The sequence below is a fragment of the Rattus norvegicus genome, chromosome 8 (genome assembly GCF_021556685.1).
Source record: "Rattus norvegicus strain SHRSP/BbbUtx chromosome 8, alternate assembly SHRSP_T2T, whole genome shotgun sequence".
Taxonomy (NCBI): domain Eukaryota; kingdom Metazoa; phylum Chordata; class Mammalia; order Rodentia; family Muridae; genus Rattus; species Rattus norvegicus.
Genome location: NC_141541.1, coordinates 111,630,264 through 111,647,304, shown reverse-complemented (window position 1 = coordinate 111,647,304; position 17,041 = coordinate 111,630,264). Strand labels below are relative to the sequence as shown.

Below are 17,041 nucleotides of genomic sequence, written 5' to 3'. Positions count from 1 at the left end.
ACCCGCACCTGTCCCTCCCCTGCATCCTCAGTCAACCTGCCGATGCCTCTATAAATCTAGTGAACATGGCTTTTGGACTGTTATTTGCAACTTCCCAACTAATGGAAGATGTTGCTTCTGCATTGACCCACATTAAACCTAGAGCCTTGTACATACTAAATAAAGGCTTTACCCCAATCAACCCCTCCCTTATTTTAAAAATTAAAATAAAAATAGCATGACAAACTGCTGCGCCAGCTCCAGTGGAGCCTGTCTGACATGAAACAACCGTGGTCAGTAGGCCAGAGATACATGTTCCTCGAAACGTGGTCTCCTGGAGACACTTGGCCACTTCCTCCTCCACTTTCTGCCTAGTTGATTCGAATAGGTACGATCGGGAGCTACACACTGGCTCTTTTGTTTCTTTCTCTACTCACAGGAGCACTAAGACCCGATTTGTCTTTTTGGACCATGCCTCTTTTGAAAGCACTAGCAAAAATTAAGTAGAATCAGAATGAAACTCTAAGAGATGTGATCAATAACTTATAATAGGAAAAATTAATTGTGGAAAATCCAGACCTCCTAGATAGTGAAAGAATTAAGGCGCTCGCTATTAGAGGAGAAAGTCCCATCAATTATAAAAAAAAAAAAAAGCCATACATTTAGGAATTCCTATCAAGTAGTTACGTGGAAGAAAACATTATTTAATTAGAGGAAGGTGGTGGGCCGTTCCTTTAGGTAAAAACAGCCTGAGTGGTTACAGGACCATTGCAGAGCCATTGCCCTACACAGGGACATATGATGAAGAAGGTGACAAATGGGTTAATACTGATAGAAATAGAGTATTATATTATTCTTTAAATTTTATAGAACACTTGGCCAGATCACGTCCCCGTGCTTGCCTATTATCAAAAGGAATTATCCTATCTTTAAAAAGACGATTACACAAATTTTGGCTAAGAGAGAGTAAAAGACTAAAGATTCCTTACAGCTGGCTGTCCTGTTGTTATCCGAAAGATGATATTTAGAGATTGAGGAAAATGAGATTTATGACCACCGTCTGGCACAGTCTGATTCTCAGGAAAATTTATTTCCTTCCTTGCTTTCTGTTCTGAACTTCATGTAAACTTTTAAAAACTTTTTCTTGGTTATTTTTTGAGTGTACCCTGGCAAGGGGCCAAAAAATTAGCTCCTGTTCAAGCATTGTATATAGCCCCAAAGCAGATTTCAGTAAAATCGCAGCAGACTCAAACCACTCTGAGTGAGTTGTGTCTGTCTGTCATTGCACCCGTGCCTTCCTGAGTACCAGAGCCCTGCTTCTCCCACAGTGTCCTCAGTCTGAGTGGTCTGTGGCAACAAACCTTTCTACCATTTTGGACAATTTAGCTCAAACAAGCAAAGCAACATTTTTAGACAAGTTAAGATGACATATTCTGGGATTGTGGTGTGTGTGTGTGTGTGTGTGTGTGTGTGTGTGTGTGTGTGTGTGTGTGTGTGTGTGTGTTGTATATGTATATGTAACTGTGTCTGTGTGTTCGTTTGTATATGTGTCTTTCTGTCTGTGTGTGTCTGCATTTGTATGTGTCTCTCTGTGTGTGAGTGTATGTGTATGTATGGGTGAATGTGTGCAAGCCCATGTGTTTATAAGCCTATGTGTTTGTGTGTGTTTGTGTGTGTTTGTGTATATGTTGTGTGTGTGTTTGTGTATATGTTGTGTGTGTTTGTGTGTATGTTGTGTATGTTGTCTGTGTGTGTGTGTGTGTGTGTGTGTGTGTGTGTGTGTGTGTGTGTGTAAGTTCTGTGCACTGACCCCAGAACCTCATCCATAGCAGGCAAACACTCTGACTTGACACAGCGTTGCATTCCTAAATCTTATTTTGCTTTTCATTTATTAGTGTTGGCCATTTGAGACAAGAGCTCATTAAGTTTCCTGGCTGATCTTCAACTCGTTCTGTAACCCAGACAGGTCTCAAATCTCCTATCTTCCTGCTTCAGCCCCCAAAGTAGCTGGGGTTACAGGAAAAGGCCCCTGGGCCAGGCCAGATTCTTAGTATAGCCAATTGAAGATCAGATAGGAATACACCGAGCCACTCAAATGTTCAAAGCTTAAACATGTACCCATGTTGTAAGCTCAGCTTTCTAATAAGTGTTTCCAAAAGTTTCCAGGTACTTTTCTCTTTTTTTTTTCTTTTTTTCGGAGCTGGGGACCAAACCCAGGGCTTTACGCTCGCTAGGCAAGCGCTCTACCACTGAGCTAAATTCCCAACCCCCCCTTTTTTTTTCTTTTTTTTTTCTGTACTTCTCTTTCAATGAGACTTTTATTAATCCCAAAGTCCGCCTGTGTTCATTTTCCAGGCCTGCCAATACAAAGTGCCACGTGCAACAGAAACTCACCATCTCCCCCTCCTGAAGGCTGCAGTTTTAGGATCAGGGTTGCCAACAGTGTTTGCTCCTTCTGAGGATGTGAGGAAAAATCTCCTCACATTCCTTAGCCCGTACATAGATATTGTCACTGTCTGATGTCAGGCTGACATCAGGCTGATGTCATTATGACATCACTCTGCTGACACACTTACACGGCAGTCTCCCTGTGTGCACATCTCTGCCCTGGTTTCCTGTTTCACGAGAACACCGGCTGTACTGGATTAGGAGCCCACTGTGTTCAACCATGTCTTATCTTAAGGGCATACATTTATTTGTAAGGACTACTTCAAAGTAAGGTCCCCACACCTGGGGACGCTGTGGATCATGACTTCAACCGATGATGGACTGGGTCCCTAACACCCGAATCAACACAGTGGCAGCCAAGGAACCTGTGCTTCACACTTGCAGAGTTCCCTGACTGGGACCCCAGGACCCCTTCTCATCCTTGGCTCTCTCAGCACTTTCCCCAAGCAGGCTCTGTCTCTGGGAGAACTTGGCTTCGTTCATGAATTGCCCCAGCATGGCCCTATCCCTAACTCTGAATCCGTTTCTTCATGTCTATAATGGCATCAGTCCCTGTCTGGCCTCCTTTAGCTTGAGGGCTTGAGTGTAAAGAGGCCTGGATGGCAGTGAGCCTTGCGTACAATCTTGTGGGTTATCACTGCTAAACATGTTTGCTTCCACCTTGTGTTTTCAGATCCACAGGGACATGGGCAGCTGGAGGTGCCTGGGCCAGGCATGGCCAACCCTGTGTGAGCCACAGTGGGATTGAAAGCCTTTTGTTTCCCTGACGAGCCCTCTGCTCCGTCATCCGTGTGAAATGTGTTTGGAAAGGATTCTCCCTCAGTCCCTTTCAGGCCACTCACTCTGTGGTGGTGGGGAGAGGTCAGCCCAGCTCCCTGCTCAGCCTGCTCACCTGAACTTTCCTTCCGCAGAGGTCATGCCAAGAAAGGCTGACAGGGACCAGTATGAGCTGCTCTGCCCAGACAACACCCGCAGGCCAGTGGATGAGTATGAACAGTGCTACCTGGCCCGGGTCCCTTCTCATGTTGTGGTGGCTCGCAGTGTGGATGGCAAGGAGGACTCGATCCAAGAGCTTCTCAGAGTGGCCCAGGTACCCCCTTATGTTATCCTTTCCTGAGCCTGCAGCTCCCTGCTTCAGTGTGTGTGGGTTTCCTCCATCTGACCTCACTACCACTAGACATCTATGTGCATTCAGGGTTCGATGGGTAATGCCTTCACCAACAATCTACCTGCTGTGTGTTTATTACACAGTATCACCCACCCTTGCCAAAGCTTCTCAGAAGCACTTCCTGCCTCATTTTCCATTCTCTTTTCCACTCTAAGGAGCCCCACCTTCTTCAACGAAACGCTTCCCTTGTGATCCCTACCCTGGCCTGTGAATCCCCTGACAGAAGAACACAAACACGATCTCTGTGTGGGTGGAGATCCCTCCCAGCCAGCCTCTGTACCCCATCCCATCTATGCCAACACTGTGTTCAGACTCAGACCTTGAATCACCCAGGCACAAGGAGAGCATGCACACATTATCACCAAGAGGAATTGCACAACCTCGCGTGTGTCTAAAAGAGGGGTGAAGGATTATTAGAAAAATCAGCAGGTGGCATTTTGCGCAGAGCCACAGCAAGAGTGAAATACAGTCATTTGCTCTTGTTACTATGTTGTTGTTCTGCTTTGAGTTTTCTGGACACAGGTCTCATGTAGCCAGAATGGCTTTGAACTTGCTATGTAGTCAAAGGTGCACTTGAACTCCTTATCCTCCTTTCCTAGACTCCTAAGTGCTGGGATTACAGACATGTGTTGCCATACTGAGAAAACGCAGTTCTTTGAAAGAGCACTTGGGCAGGTATCACTCCAAGCTGAAATCAGGAACAACTATGGGCCAGGAAACGGAGACACAGGCAAAGGGCTTTCAGGGTATTTTGGAAGCCTGAAAGGAAAAGAGACTGTTTAGTAACTGGTCCTTAGCAACAAGCCGGAGGTAAAGAGAAGGTCCAGGACACCTACCCTGCATCCCTGGTGGCAACTTCAGGGCAAAGTCTAGCATTGCCACCAGGGCAGTCAGTCAGGAAGGAGGAAGCCATCACTCTGCCCATGGGAATACATAGCAAGAGCCCTCCCAGAGATGGGCAGCTGCCTAGCACATGACCAACTCAGACCCCCTTTCTGCAGGTCAGAGGCGGGTGGGACAGCTCATTGCCGTTTCCCTGTGTCTACATGTCACAGACTAGATGAGATTTGGGTAAAGCTGTCCTTGGAGAAACTTGTTAGAAGCCCCAGAACTGTCTTTGTGTGTGGGCAATCTCCCTTTATCTGTGTGTAAGGAGTTATTAAAAAAGCTTCAGTGGCTTTGTAGAAAGTCCCAGGCCCTACAAATAGATAAGTATATAGATGGATAGCTAGCCAGTGAGATGAATAGATAAATAATAGATAGGTAACCGATTCTCCTGGATGCAGTGAGCTGTGTTCTAGTAAACGCACCACTGTGCTTAAACCACTGAAGTCAGCAATCTGTACACTCAAATGTATGATAAAGATTAATGTATAAATTAAGTACAATAAGGGATTATCAAAATAAGAAAATACAACCATACACTACAATTAAAGTTACTTAAAGCACACTGTTTCTTTCTAGAACTTTCTGTTTAGTATTTTCAGAATGCTGTTAACTGCTGGTAACTAAAATTGCAGGAAGAAACTGTGGACAATTATTATTATTATTATTATTATTATTGTTGTTGTTGTTGTTGTTGTTGTTGTTGTTATTAATCTATTTTATTTCAAGCCTCACATCTGGGCACACCTGTAGGTGTATTTGTTTTATCTACTTTATTTGGGTTCTTTACCTCTACCTCCCTTCCAACCCTTATTCCTTCAGCCTGACCTAGGTAGGAGAGAAAGAAGGTTAGAGAGGAGAGGAGGCATAGGTCTGCATGGGGAGACTCCTTCTCCTTGGGGAGAAGGCTAATCTTCATAGTCAGGATATCTTCAACGTCTCGTCTCTTTGCTCTTTGCTTATGACCACGTGATTAACCAACAGCAACTGGGAGCAGCAGGGGAGAGCAGCAGCTGCCAGTCTCTCTTCTTCTGTTCCTGCTTCTCTTCCTGCTCCTCCTCCTCCCCGTCCTCCCCGTCCTCCCCGTCCTCCCCTTCCCCTCCCCGTCCTCTACCCATTCTCGTCCTCATCGTCCTTGGTGTCTTCATCGTTCTCCTCCTCCTTTTCTTCTCCCGAGGCCCTCCTGGCCCCTCTTGGGATGCTGGCATTCATTCTCTTTCCAGAGTCCTCAGAATTAAACTATCTGCCACTGGCAGAATTACGTCCCTGCCAGAGCACGCATGAGCCAAGTAGTCCGCTGTTACGTGTACAATCCGAGGCAGCCCCACGTCCCACATCTGGGGTTAAAACCAAAAGAAACCCCATGTTTACATAACATAGCGGAGTTCTTTTTAAGAAACCAAATGTCTCACTACAGACAGGGACGGCCGCATGGCTCCCGACGCCCCTCCCTTACCTAGTTTGTCTTCACTCTCGCCTCCGTGTCGACGATGTTCCTCCACCCCTGTTCCTATCTCTGCACAGGAACACTTTGGAAAAGACAAGTCATCAACCTTTCAGCTCTTTGGCTCCCCTCACGGGAAAGACCTGCTGTTTACTGATGCTGCTTGTGGACTTCTAAGGGTCCCTCCAAAGATGGACATTGGTCTATACCTGGGATATGAGCTTCTTTCTGCCATTCGGAATCTGAAGAGAGGTATGTCAGTCTCGGGAGAGACCCGCCAAGCTTCGGCCACCCGGTGTGGCAGAGGCCTTGGATTGAGATTTTGCAGGCGGCTGGAGTTTCACCTGACCTTAGTGGCCAGCCAAGCCCACGAGAGCTACTCAACACACTGTCAATGAGCAGATGTTCCGCTAAGCCGGGAGAAAGAGCTATGCTACTTAAGGACAAGAACATTATATTGGTGGAAGTGGTGCTGGGGCTTGAACTCAGAGCCTTATAGCTGTTATGCAGGGGCTCGATTACTGAGGTATTCTGGTCCCAGCATAAGGGATTTGAGAACCTTCCTATTATAGACAATTTAAAGCAACAGTGGTTTCAGGTTCTTGTGTTAGCTGAGCCTACTCACTCAGTGGTGGGGTCTGCACGACAGAGAGGACAATTCCATCCTATATTGACCAGGGAACACACCCATAATCACACTCAGAAGCGGAGCTAGAACGGGCATTGTGGAGCTCTGAGTGCAGCACCCTGCTTCCACTGGCCTCTGCCGCCCCTCTCTTCTCTGTTCCCACCCTCCATTTAGTCAAACAATAGCCCCTGAACATCTACAATAGAGCAGTTCCAGAGTTAGATGTGAGCTAACACACCAGGTAAGCAGCGGCAGTGAGACCGTCAGAGCTGAGCACGTGACTCAAGAGCACATGGGCTGTTCCCGGGATGGAAGTTCTGGAAAGTTCCAGAAGGGCCAGCTTTGGAACCGAGAGTTAAGAAGCTTCCCTGGGGAGATGATATCAGGAGGGAGGGAAGAACTCCACCCTCACTGCTCTTTATGAACACCTTGGTCTCCACTAGGTTCAGAAGACTCCCGGAGGGTGAAGTGGTGTGCAGTAGGCCAACAGGAGAGGGCCAAATGCGACCACTGGAGTGCTGTGAGTGGTGGCGCTTTGGCGTGCGCTACGGAGGAGACCCCTGAGGACTGCATTGCTGCTGTCATGGTAGGAAACCCCGCTTCCTCGTCTGGGCTCCTGATTTTGGGTAAACCCTTTGGCACTAACTCATAAGATTCATATTTTTCTGGGTCTGCAGTTTACTAAATCTGTCCGTGGTAAATATTACAACTTCAGAACTCTTGACTATTGCCTGGCATAGAGAAATCTGTTAATAAATGTTAGCTACTTTTATTATTTAATTTGTCTTGGGCACAGCAGCTACCCTTTCGTAGATGATGAAAACTTCAGCTAAAATGGCTGCCTATCTGGGAATGGTAGTGCACAGATATAATGCCAACACCCGGAAGTGGGACACAAGAGGATCAGATTCAGGCTGTCCTTGGCTACATAGTAATGCATGATGATTATATTTGAGTTAGTTAATAATCCCTTTGCTATTTTACATGTGGGATTGGAATTTTCTATCCATGTAGCTGTCAGTTTTTCTGAGCTCATTATTAATATCAATCAATAGCTAATGTTTCTGTAGCTACTCTCTACATGCTATGTAAATTTTCATTAGTTCTCTTGAACCTCAACAGAAGCCCACTGGGTATTTTCAGTCACTGTATGAATATAAAAACTTATACAGCACAGCGTTTAGGGATATGGTTATGGAATAGCCAGGTCCTGCAGGCTAGTTGCCTAGTGGTGCCTGCAGGAATTAGATCATCTACCCCAGAAATTATTTACCTTCTTGCCGTTTTGGTTTGCTGACTTAGCAAATAGTACCTTCTGCATTATCTGACTTTCTGAGACGTAGTGAGTGAATCACTGCCCAGCGTTTAGATGTGTTTGTTCACAGTGTCTCGTTCTTTTTGTTGGTGTTATTTTTGAGAGTCTGTTGTTTGGCAAGTATTGGGCATTAGACTGTGGGCCTCTTCTCATCGAGCTACATCCCCAGCCGCTGCACAATGCTGGGGGAAGAACCTGCCTTGGATACGACTTTCCTGCCACATTAGTGTTCTGATTTCCAGGGCAGTCAAGGAGTCAAAGGTGAAGCATATCTGGGAGCGGGCACTGTTGCAGTCACTTGATACAAAGTCACTGTTGCTGTCACTGGATACAAAGTCTCACTTTAAATCCCTGGCTGGTCACTATGCTGCCCAGGCTATTGAACTTGTGGCAGCAATTCTCCTGCTTCAGCCTCACCAGTGCTGGAATTACAAGTCAGAGCTACATTTCATATAACTATTTTTAATCTCAGAGATCTTATTTGTAACTATAAAATATATTAGTTGCTCTATTTAGAATCTTAATTAAAAAAAATCAAGTTAACTGTGAATGAATTTCTTTTTGTTATTTTGTTTTTTTAATTTTTCTTTCTCGGAGGTGAGGACCAAACCCAGGACCTTGTGCTTGCTAGGCAAGCACTCTACCACTGAGCTAAATCCCCAGTGAATTTCTTAATGGTTATCCATTGTTTTGTTAGTTAATTATGTATTGAAAACACGTCTTGCACCATAATTAAGAGTGTGGTGCTGATGGGATTTAGAAGATGGATTTGATTCCACTGGGAGAAAGCATTTTCCATGAAACAGATTAGATATAGTACCCGAGTCTGGCTATGTGCATTCTGAACCTAGTGGCAATGGTCAAAAAGAGTGTGCTCTGGGAATGACCAGAAGGGTCTCCTAGGAGGACGCAGGATGTCCAGAGAGCATGGCTTGAATCGGGCATGTTTCTAGCTGACAGGCCAAAGACGGGTCTTGTTTTCCAAATTCCATATTTCCACCAGCGCTGCTGTCTGGTTAAATAAGGACACACGACAGGACGTTCATAAGACGAAGACTCTGAGGGTCAGTGGGATCAGAGCCGCACAGTTTACGACTGATTTCTTTCTTAACTTCAGAAAGGAGAAGCGGATGCCGTGAACCTGGATGGAGGATTTGCCTACATCGCAGGCCACTGCGGTCTGGTGCCCGGGCTGGGAGAGAACTACTGTGAGTGGAGGGTGGCACCTCCCTGTATTTCTCCCTGGGCTACGGGCACAGAAAGACAAAGAAGTCATGTCTTTTTTGATAAGGTGACGATGACTATTTTTGCAGTGGAGGGGTTTTTGAGGTAGAGTCTTCTACTCCACAGTGAGAACCAGCTAAGCTACAGATGTGGGTGTTAGGCATATTTCCAAAGGTTTTAGGATCAAGCAGCCAAAGTGAGGGGAACAAGTGTCTGACGCTTCAGTATCTTTGGCCCCTGCTGGGACAGTTACAGGGAAAAAGAGTTTAACACCAGACCTCTTGTTTTGGCTACAATGATACAGGAGAGCATGCGGTGGGTAGTGATTGTCAACTAGCCCTTAGGTTAGACTTGCTCAGGGAAGATGTCAGATACAGACAGCTACTTCAAAAGGATCTCTGCCAAGAGGTCAGCACTCTCTCTTCTGCTCCCCTTCTGTGGGCATCTTACTGTATTGTGTATCTGTTCGAGTGTTGAGATTCTGGGGTGGAACCTAATGTTCTAATAGCAAAGGGCACAGGAAGGAAGTTAAATGGGCTGCAGAACCTCCGGCCATTGATAACCAGTGATTGATTGATAAGCGAAAATTTCTCACTTTATTCTATCTCAGCTGAGATTGAGAAGCTCACAGCTTGGGTAAAATAACTTGTGTGAGAGTTTCACATGGACCTTCAATGTTTCTATTTTTCTTTTTAGTGTCTCCCCATAGCAGCGAGAGGCTGGGGTCTAAGTGTGTGAACGCAGCTTTGGAAGGTGAGTGAGTTAGCTTTTTGAACATTGGGGTTTGTCTTAGTTAGGGTCTTATTGCTGTGAACAGACACCATGACCAATGTGAGTTTTATAAAGGACAACATTTAATTGGGGCTGGCCTACAGGTTCAGAGGTTCAGTCCATTATCATCAAGGCGGGAGCATGGCAGCATCATAGCATCCAGGCAGGCATGGTGCAGGAGGAGCTGAGTTCTACATCTTCACCCAAAGGAAGCCAGGAGCAGACTGAGCATCCTCAGGCAGCTAGGAGGAGGGTCTCCAAGCCCACCCCCACAGTGACACACTTCCTCCAACAAGGCCACACCTCCTAATGGTGCCACTCCTGGGTCAAGCATATGCAAACCACCACAGGGTTCAAAAGCAGAAACTTATCCTTGGGAAGAAGGCAACGAAAGGCTTAAAAAACAAAATTGGGGCTGGAGAAATGACTTAGCAGCGAAGTATGATTATGGGTCTCGCAGATGACCCAGGTTTGATGCCCAGCACCTACAGTCAGGTGGCTCACAAATGCCTGTGATGCCAGTTTCCTCTTTGCTGTCCTCTTCTGACCTCTGCTGTTCCCTTCATGAATGTGGTACACATACACTCATGCAAGCACACACACACACATTAAAAAAATAATAATAAATGAAACCAAACTTATTAGAGTTGAAAAGAGAAGCTTGAGTTCATTGTTGCTATGGAAAACTGCCGGAAGCAGCCATAATAATTGAGGTCCACAGGGCACTTGACAGTTGAAAGGACTCATGTTAACAGTGTCAGACTCCTGTGTGTTCTCCTTAGCAACCTGGTAGAGTGAGTATTATTGCTCCACTGGGATGTGGTTGGGGAAACTGAGGTTCAGGGACTGGGTTCTTCCCGGGGGCACACAGCCAGGGGTGGCTGCAGTTGAGCTTGAGAAGAGTTGAGAGGAGTAGACCCCCAAGTCCTCCCGACAGAGCATGGCGTTTCTGTCATGGGCCGGTCCTGCATGAAGGTCAGCACAGGAGCAGGAGCCATCAGGAAAGGCCTTGAGAGAAGGCAATTCCCAGGGGCTTCTGAGGAAGAGGGAGAAAATGAGAATCACCCTGAGGTAAGCTGGAACTTAATAACAGGGGAATCAACCTGGTCTTTAGAGCGAACACCCTCAGGAGATAAGTTCTCCTGCCCAGCATCTCTCCATGGCTGAAGAAGTTTATTTCTCCTGTCCTCAACGTCATCTGGGATCCATTGGAAATGAAATTTCTAGACTTCTCTCTAGTTCCACCCAGTCAAACACTCTCTGGCAGAGGTCTGTTTCGTTGGATTTAATGACATACAGCCCTAAGGTGAACACCAGATACTTAAGCTCAGCAGAGATCTGAGGAGCTGAGGGTCTGGCCCAGCACAGCACACACAACCTCAGCTGGGCTTTGTCTCTATTGGCCCCCACACAATGCTTCACAAAGTTAAAGTGTCCATCCTTACTTGACTACAGCAGTCTCCCTGTGATAGAACCCTGAAGCTCTCCACTTTCTATATTCATGGCTAAGAAGTCTTCTCTGAACTGTGTCCTCATACTCAAAACCGAGGGCTGACTTTCATCAGCTGTGTATTCCAGTCTGATCATTTATGGTCAGAAACAACATGCCCACTTCAAGAGAAGTTGAAATTCCCAGGAGCTGCAGTCACACGCAAATGTCGGTCACAAGTGTGTTGAGAAGACAGTTCTCCATGGTGAATGTCATGGAGAAGGTTCAGTCTGTGCATGGGTGGAGAGGACTCTGTATTGAACCAAGCTTATCAGCTATGTTCCTTGTTGCTGTGGTAAAAGCATCCTGAGGGAGGAAGGGTTTGTTTTAGCTTATAGCTGTAGGGGATACAATCCCTCAACGGCAGGAGCAGGAGGCCAGTCTTGATGCATCAGCACTCAGAAAGCAGAGAGAAATGAATGCCAGGGCCCAGCTAGCTTTCTTCTTTTATGGAGCCTAGGGAATGGTACCTGCTTTCCCACCTCAAGTAACCCAATCAAGGTCAACCCTCCCTGACATGCCCAGAGGTTTATCTTCAAGGTGATTCTAAGTCATATCAAGTCAACAGTCAACATAAGCCGTCATGCCAAGTCTGTCTCTCATCTTTCTGTCTGTCTGTACTATCTCTTCTGTCTGTCTCTCCTAGGTATTGCTCTGCCTCTGTCTCTCCCATCTCTGTTTCCCTCTTTCTTGTCTGTCTCTGTCTCTCCTTTCTCTTTCTCTCTTACATGCAGTCAAAGATAGATGATAGTATTTAATGAAATAAGTATAAAAACCTTAGACCTGAAGACAATATTAGTATTTTACTACCACCACCACCACCACCACCACTACTACTACTACTAGTACTAGTAGTAGTAGTAGTAGTACTAGTAGTAGTAGTAGTAGTAGTAGTAGTAGTAGTAGTAGTAGATAGCATAGCTACTTGTATGACAGGGCCCAATCAGTGGAAATTGCTTTACCACAAGAGACTCTAGCATTACCTCTGCCACTCACACCACTGCTGGGAACCTACAGATTCGTCTACTCTCCCCACTCATAGCGGGATACGTGGAACACATCAGATTCTCCAACGTGGTGAGTCTTAGCCATCATTATACTAAAAGAAATGAAGGCACCCGAAGTCAGCTATTAAGTAACTAGGGAGTCAAGTCTGCACCTGCCGTGCTGAGCACCACCTTTCCCACAGTTGAACACAGAGGGCAGAGTGTGTGTGTAATGGGGGTGTGGTGAGTGACAGCATTTCCTAACTCTGAGGATTTAGAATTCTTTCTCACCTCACCGATTCCACTCTTCAGCGCTGACTTACTACTCATGAGCACGACTCAGTAGTGTATTCCTCAGGTAGGAAAAGCTGAAGCACTAATGACAGTCCCATGCCTGAATCAGGATGAAGGTAGGAAAGTTCACTCCCACCAGGAAGCCATGTGATTACCTTAGAAGTAAGGGCAGCAAGATGAGAAAATGAGGGGTCCTGCAGGAGAAGCAGGGCCCCCCTTGGACCACTCCCACACTCCCATTCTCACATATCCTGAACTACACTAAGATCACACTTGCAGCCAAATGGCTATGCAGTTTCCACACACTAGCCAAAGGAACAGAAAATGGAGAAACCAAGTTCACGTTCTCCACACTGACTTCACTAAACGTTGCCAGGGAAGGCTGTGTGTCAGATCCCGCTTCTGTCGGCTCTCTTTCTCCAAGCAGTAAAGAGCTGGTGTCTCGCCAGGTTATTATGTTGTGGCTGTGGTTAAGAAATCAGATGTTGGCATCACCTGGAACTCTCTGCAAGGCAAGAAGTCCTGCCACACGGCCGTTGGCACTTCTGCAGGATGGAATGTCCCCATGAGTTTAATATACAACCAAACTGGATCTTGCAAATTTGGTAAGTGTGTTCTGAAGGTGAGGCCTTCCTTGGGCTTGTTTCTGAGTTGGGGGAAAATTCAATGCAGTGGATGGCAAGGAATGTTCTAGGTAAGTGTCTTAGACAGGATTTCACTGCTGTGAACAGACGCCATGATCAAGGCAACTCTTATTAAAAGACAACATTTAGGTTGGGGCTGGCTTACAGGTTCAGAGGTTCAGTCCATTATCATCAAGGTAGAAACATGGCAGCATCCAGGCAGGCATGGTGCAGGCAGAGCTGAGAGTTCTACATCTTCACCTGAAGGCTGCTAGCAGATACTGGCTTCCAGGCAGCCAGTGGGAAGGTCTTAAAGCCCACGCCCACAGTGACACACCTACTCCAACAAGGACATACCTACTCCCACCGGGCCACACCTTCTAATAGTGCCACTCCCTGGGACAAGCACATACAAACAATAGGTATTTGGGTCATGGGCTTGACAAAAGGTGAGTTCCATCCCTTCCCAGGTAGCTCCTCCCCTTTCTCCTCCTTTCACCATCTGCTTTGGATGGGAGTACATAGCCCTGAAGGCAGATCTCAGGGAAAGGGCCCATTATGAGCAGCCCAGGAAATAAATGGAGCCTTAGTAGTGTGTAAAGGTGCACACCCGTGTTATTTTCACACATACACTGAACTTATAGCTTTCCGACTTGAAGCCCTTTCACCAAGAAGGCCCTCGAGAGTGCTGCCTCTCCTTTCACAGTTATCCTGTTCCCTTGACTCCCACTCTAGCCACTTCAGCTGTACTCTCAAGGGTACCTAAGACCCTTTGCCCCTCCCACTTAGCACATTCCAGTCTGCCCCAGAACAGTGGATCCTGGCTGGAGAAGAACCCAGGACGACAGAGCAGCCATTGCTCTGGAAAAGCTCCGGCCGATGGCCTCACAACGCTCACAAGTGCAGGCGTTCCTCACACTTCCGTTAATTGACCCTGTGTCCACACACCTCAAACCCACACGTATGGGCCACCTTCCTCAGTAGATGATCCGGTCAGTGGGCACCTTCAGAAGACAACCGAAACCATCAGCATCCTGTTGCTGAACTGATGGACCTCCTGACTTCTGCCTCTCCTCAGCCTCCTACATGCCCAGACCCCTCTCCCTGCCCTTGGGTACCACTCACTACAAAGCCGAAGGCTCTCAGCTATTTTCCTCTTCCTAGACTACCCAACAAGTCCTCTCAACACGTTAATACACCCAATGTCTCCTATCTTTAAGAACCTTAACTCTTACTACCTTCTCCTGTAGCCCTTATCTGCAGTCACTTTCCCTCTCCTACCAGATCTTAAAAGCACTGTGGGAGCCACACACCTTTCTCTCACTTCTTGACTTCCTGCTGTCTGTCTTGCTGTGTCATCTCGTGGGACTCATTCAGATGGAGACACCCACAGGGTCCTCCAGCCGCTCAGCTCCTGCTCTCCTAGCACCGTCCCCTCAGTTTACCTTGAAACACTGATCCCTGGCTTTTGTGAAGATGTCTGGACATGGTTTTTATCCTCCTCCCAAAAGAGCCCATCCTTTCCAACCTGGTTACAAAACAGTGGGGTTTCATGAAGCAGGTCTTTTCCCAGTCTAAGCCTCATCCCTAAACACTGGCATCCAAGTGCAGCTCCATCATTATGGCTGCTCCTACAAAACCCGGTTCTTGGCATGCACTGACTAAATGCTGAATGCTATTGCTATTATTGCATCTAAAGGGCGATAACTGCCAAGCACAGATTGCTCCTTGACACCCCCTGCCCCCCAACACAGACACACACACACACACACACACACACACACACACACACACACACACACACACACACAATCTCAAGAAGTTCAGCTTGGCCTCAAACTCACCATGTAGCTGACACTGATCTTGAACTTCTGACCTTCCTGCCTCCCAAGTGCTGGGATTACAGGCATGCACCACCACATGCAGCTCAAACATTTATCTAATGAACTACTTCCTTATCTACTTAAGATCTCGAAGGCATATTAAACTCATCCCGTTTATCCAAGACTGAGTCCTCTCATCCTAAGCTACCCAATGTTCCAGGACTGCCTAACATGGCAGAAGACTCTGGAGTCCCACTTGTCTAGCAACGTCAGTTCTTCCTCCTCCCGCCCATCTCTTCTTACTTCACCCTCCCTCTCCTGGTCCACTGCAGTGGCCTGCCACCTGAGCTGCCCATCAACCCTAGATCCATCCAGCTCTCAGTCAGGTAGACTTCTGCCAAGTGTGGATCGGACTGTGTGTGCCAGTCCACTGGGCCCAGCATGGCCTAAATCCCTTCAGAGACTCCCCTTACTCTAGAGAGAAGCAACAGTAGCTACAGAGTAATATCCCCTGGCATCTGGACCTTGCCCCTACCCTACTCCCTTCTCTTGACGGGTCTATTCAAATGGCCTCCATTAAGCTTTTTATGCTATGTCTGGACCCTGCCCCCACACAGGCCTTCTCAGGTTCCAGTCCCCTGTCTGTAAGCTTCTCTTCTCCCCATTCCTTTGGGGACCGCCTACTCATTCCTCATCTCTTATCTTGAGTCTCAGGTCTATGGAGGGTCCCTCTATCTCCAGCTTCATGAAATCATATTCCTTCTCCCCAGAGCAGCTGGGGCCATGCAGATCCACGAGTGTGGTTTCTTGAGTTCCGAATGGTACCCACAGAGTAGGTGTGAGAGGGAAGGGCCCACGGTCAGTCCTCCATGTAGTTCCCTGGAGCTCAGTGGTAGGCTTGCAGCTACGGCTTTCCTAACTTGAAGTCACAATGACAAGCTTTGTAATGGAAAAACCAAGACAGCAGAGACCAGAAAACATGGGTGTAGGTCAAACAAGCCAGCCCCACCCCCTTTCCACTTGGTTAGAACTAAACTATTTACCCTTCAACACCCTGGTCCTGTGTGAGGCTTGGACTGTGAGCGCTGAGACCGGCTCATCTCCAGTCGGCCCCTTTACATTGTCTGGAATCTTTTCTTTCATTCCACAGTGTTCTTGTTCCTCTTTTAAAAATGAGTTTTGTATATGTGGAGTATGTATGTGTTCATGTGAGCGTGGATATGTATATGTGCAGGTGCATGTATGCACGCATGTCTGGAGGCTGGAGATAGGTAGATGTTGGGTGTCTTCTTCACTTGATCTCCACATTACCATTATTGTTTGAGTAAGGGTCCCTCTGTGTAGCCATGATGGTTCTGAGATGCAACTGTCTCTACCTCCTAAGTGCTGGGGTTAAAGGCATCTGTCTTACTTTTTGAGACTGGGTCTCTCACTGAACCTGGAGCTCACCACATTTTGACTAGGCTGTCAGGTTAGCGAGCTGCCAGGATCCACCTGCCTCTCCCTTCCTCAGTATTGGAATTACAGATTTATACCACTGCACCCAGCTTCTGCGTAGGCTCAGGTCCTCTTGCTTGCATGGTAGGCACTCTGCTGGCCGAGCCATCTCCCCAGCCCCTTAATAATGTCACGGAATAACAAGCCATGTACTTGTGTTACAGGCAGTCTTGGGGACAAACCCCTGGGGCTTTCCTGTGATCGCAGGAAGAACTGACTCTGGCTTGTCTTTCCACGCAGATGAGTTCTTCAGTGGCGGCTGTGCCCCAGGGGCTAATCCTGACTCTCGTCTCTGTGCTCTGTGTGCTGGTGGTAACGAACCAGCCCACATGTGTGCTGCCAACAACGATGAGGGGTATCATGGCTCCAGCGGAGCTCTCAGGTTAGTGTCTGTGCCTTCCTTTCTCTTGGCATCCCCGCCCCCCATTGACCCCTCATCTCCGCCTTTCATCATTTCAGTGTCTGGG

General features: G+C 47.2%; 1 protein-coding gene across 3 annotated transcripts in view; it reads left to right on the top strand.

Annotated features, from left to right (window-relative positions):
- The window catches only part of Inhca (inhibitor of carbonic anhydrase), a 38,355-nt gene that overhangs the window by 13,841 nt on the left and 7,473 nt on the right, over positions 1-17,041 (top strand). For 2 of the 3 annotated variants that reach the window (NM_001047891.2, XM_087562320.1), the window contains 7 exon segments: positions 3,339-3,517; positions 6,005-6,176; positions 6,996-7,138; positions 8,985-9,075; positions 9,788-9,844; positions 13,081-13,236; positions 16,815-16,956. In NM_001047891.2, the coding sequence (NP_001041356.2) occupies positions 3,339-3,517; positions 6,005-6,176; positions 6,996-7,138; positions 8,985-9,075; positions 9,788-9,844; positions 13,081-13,236; positions 16,815-16,956 (940 nt within the window). 3 annotated transcript variants of the gene reach the window in all.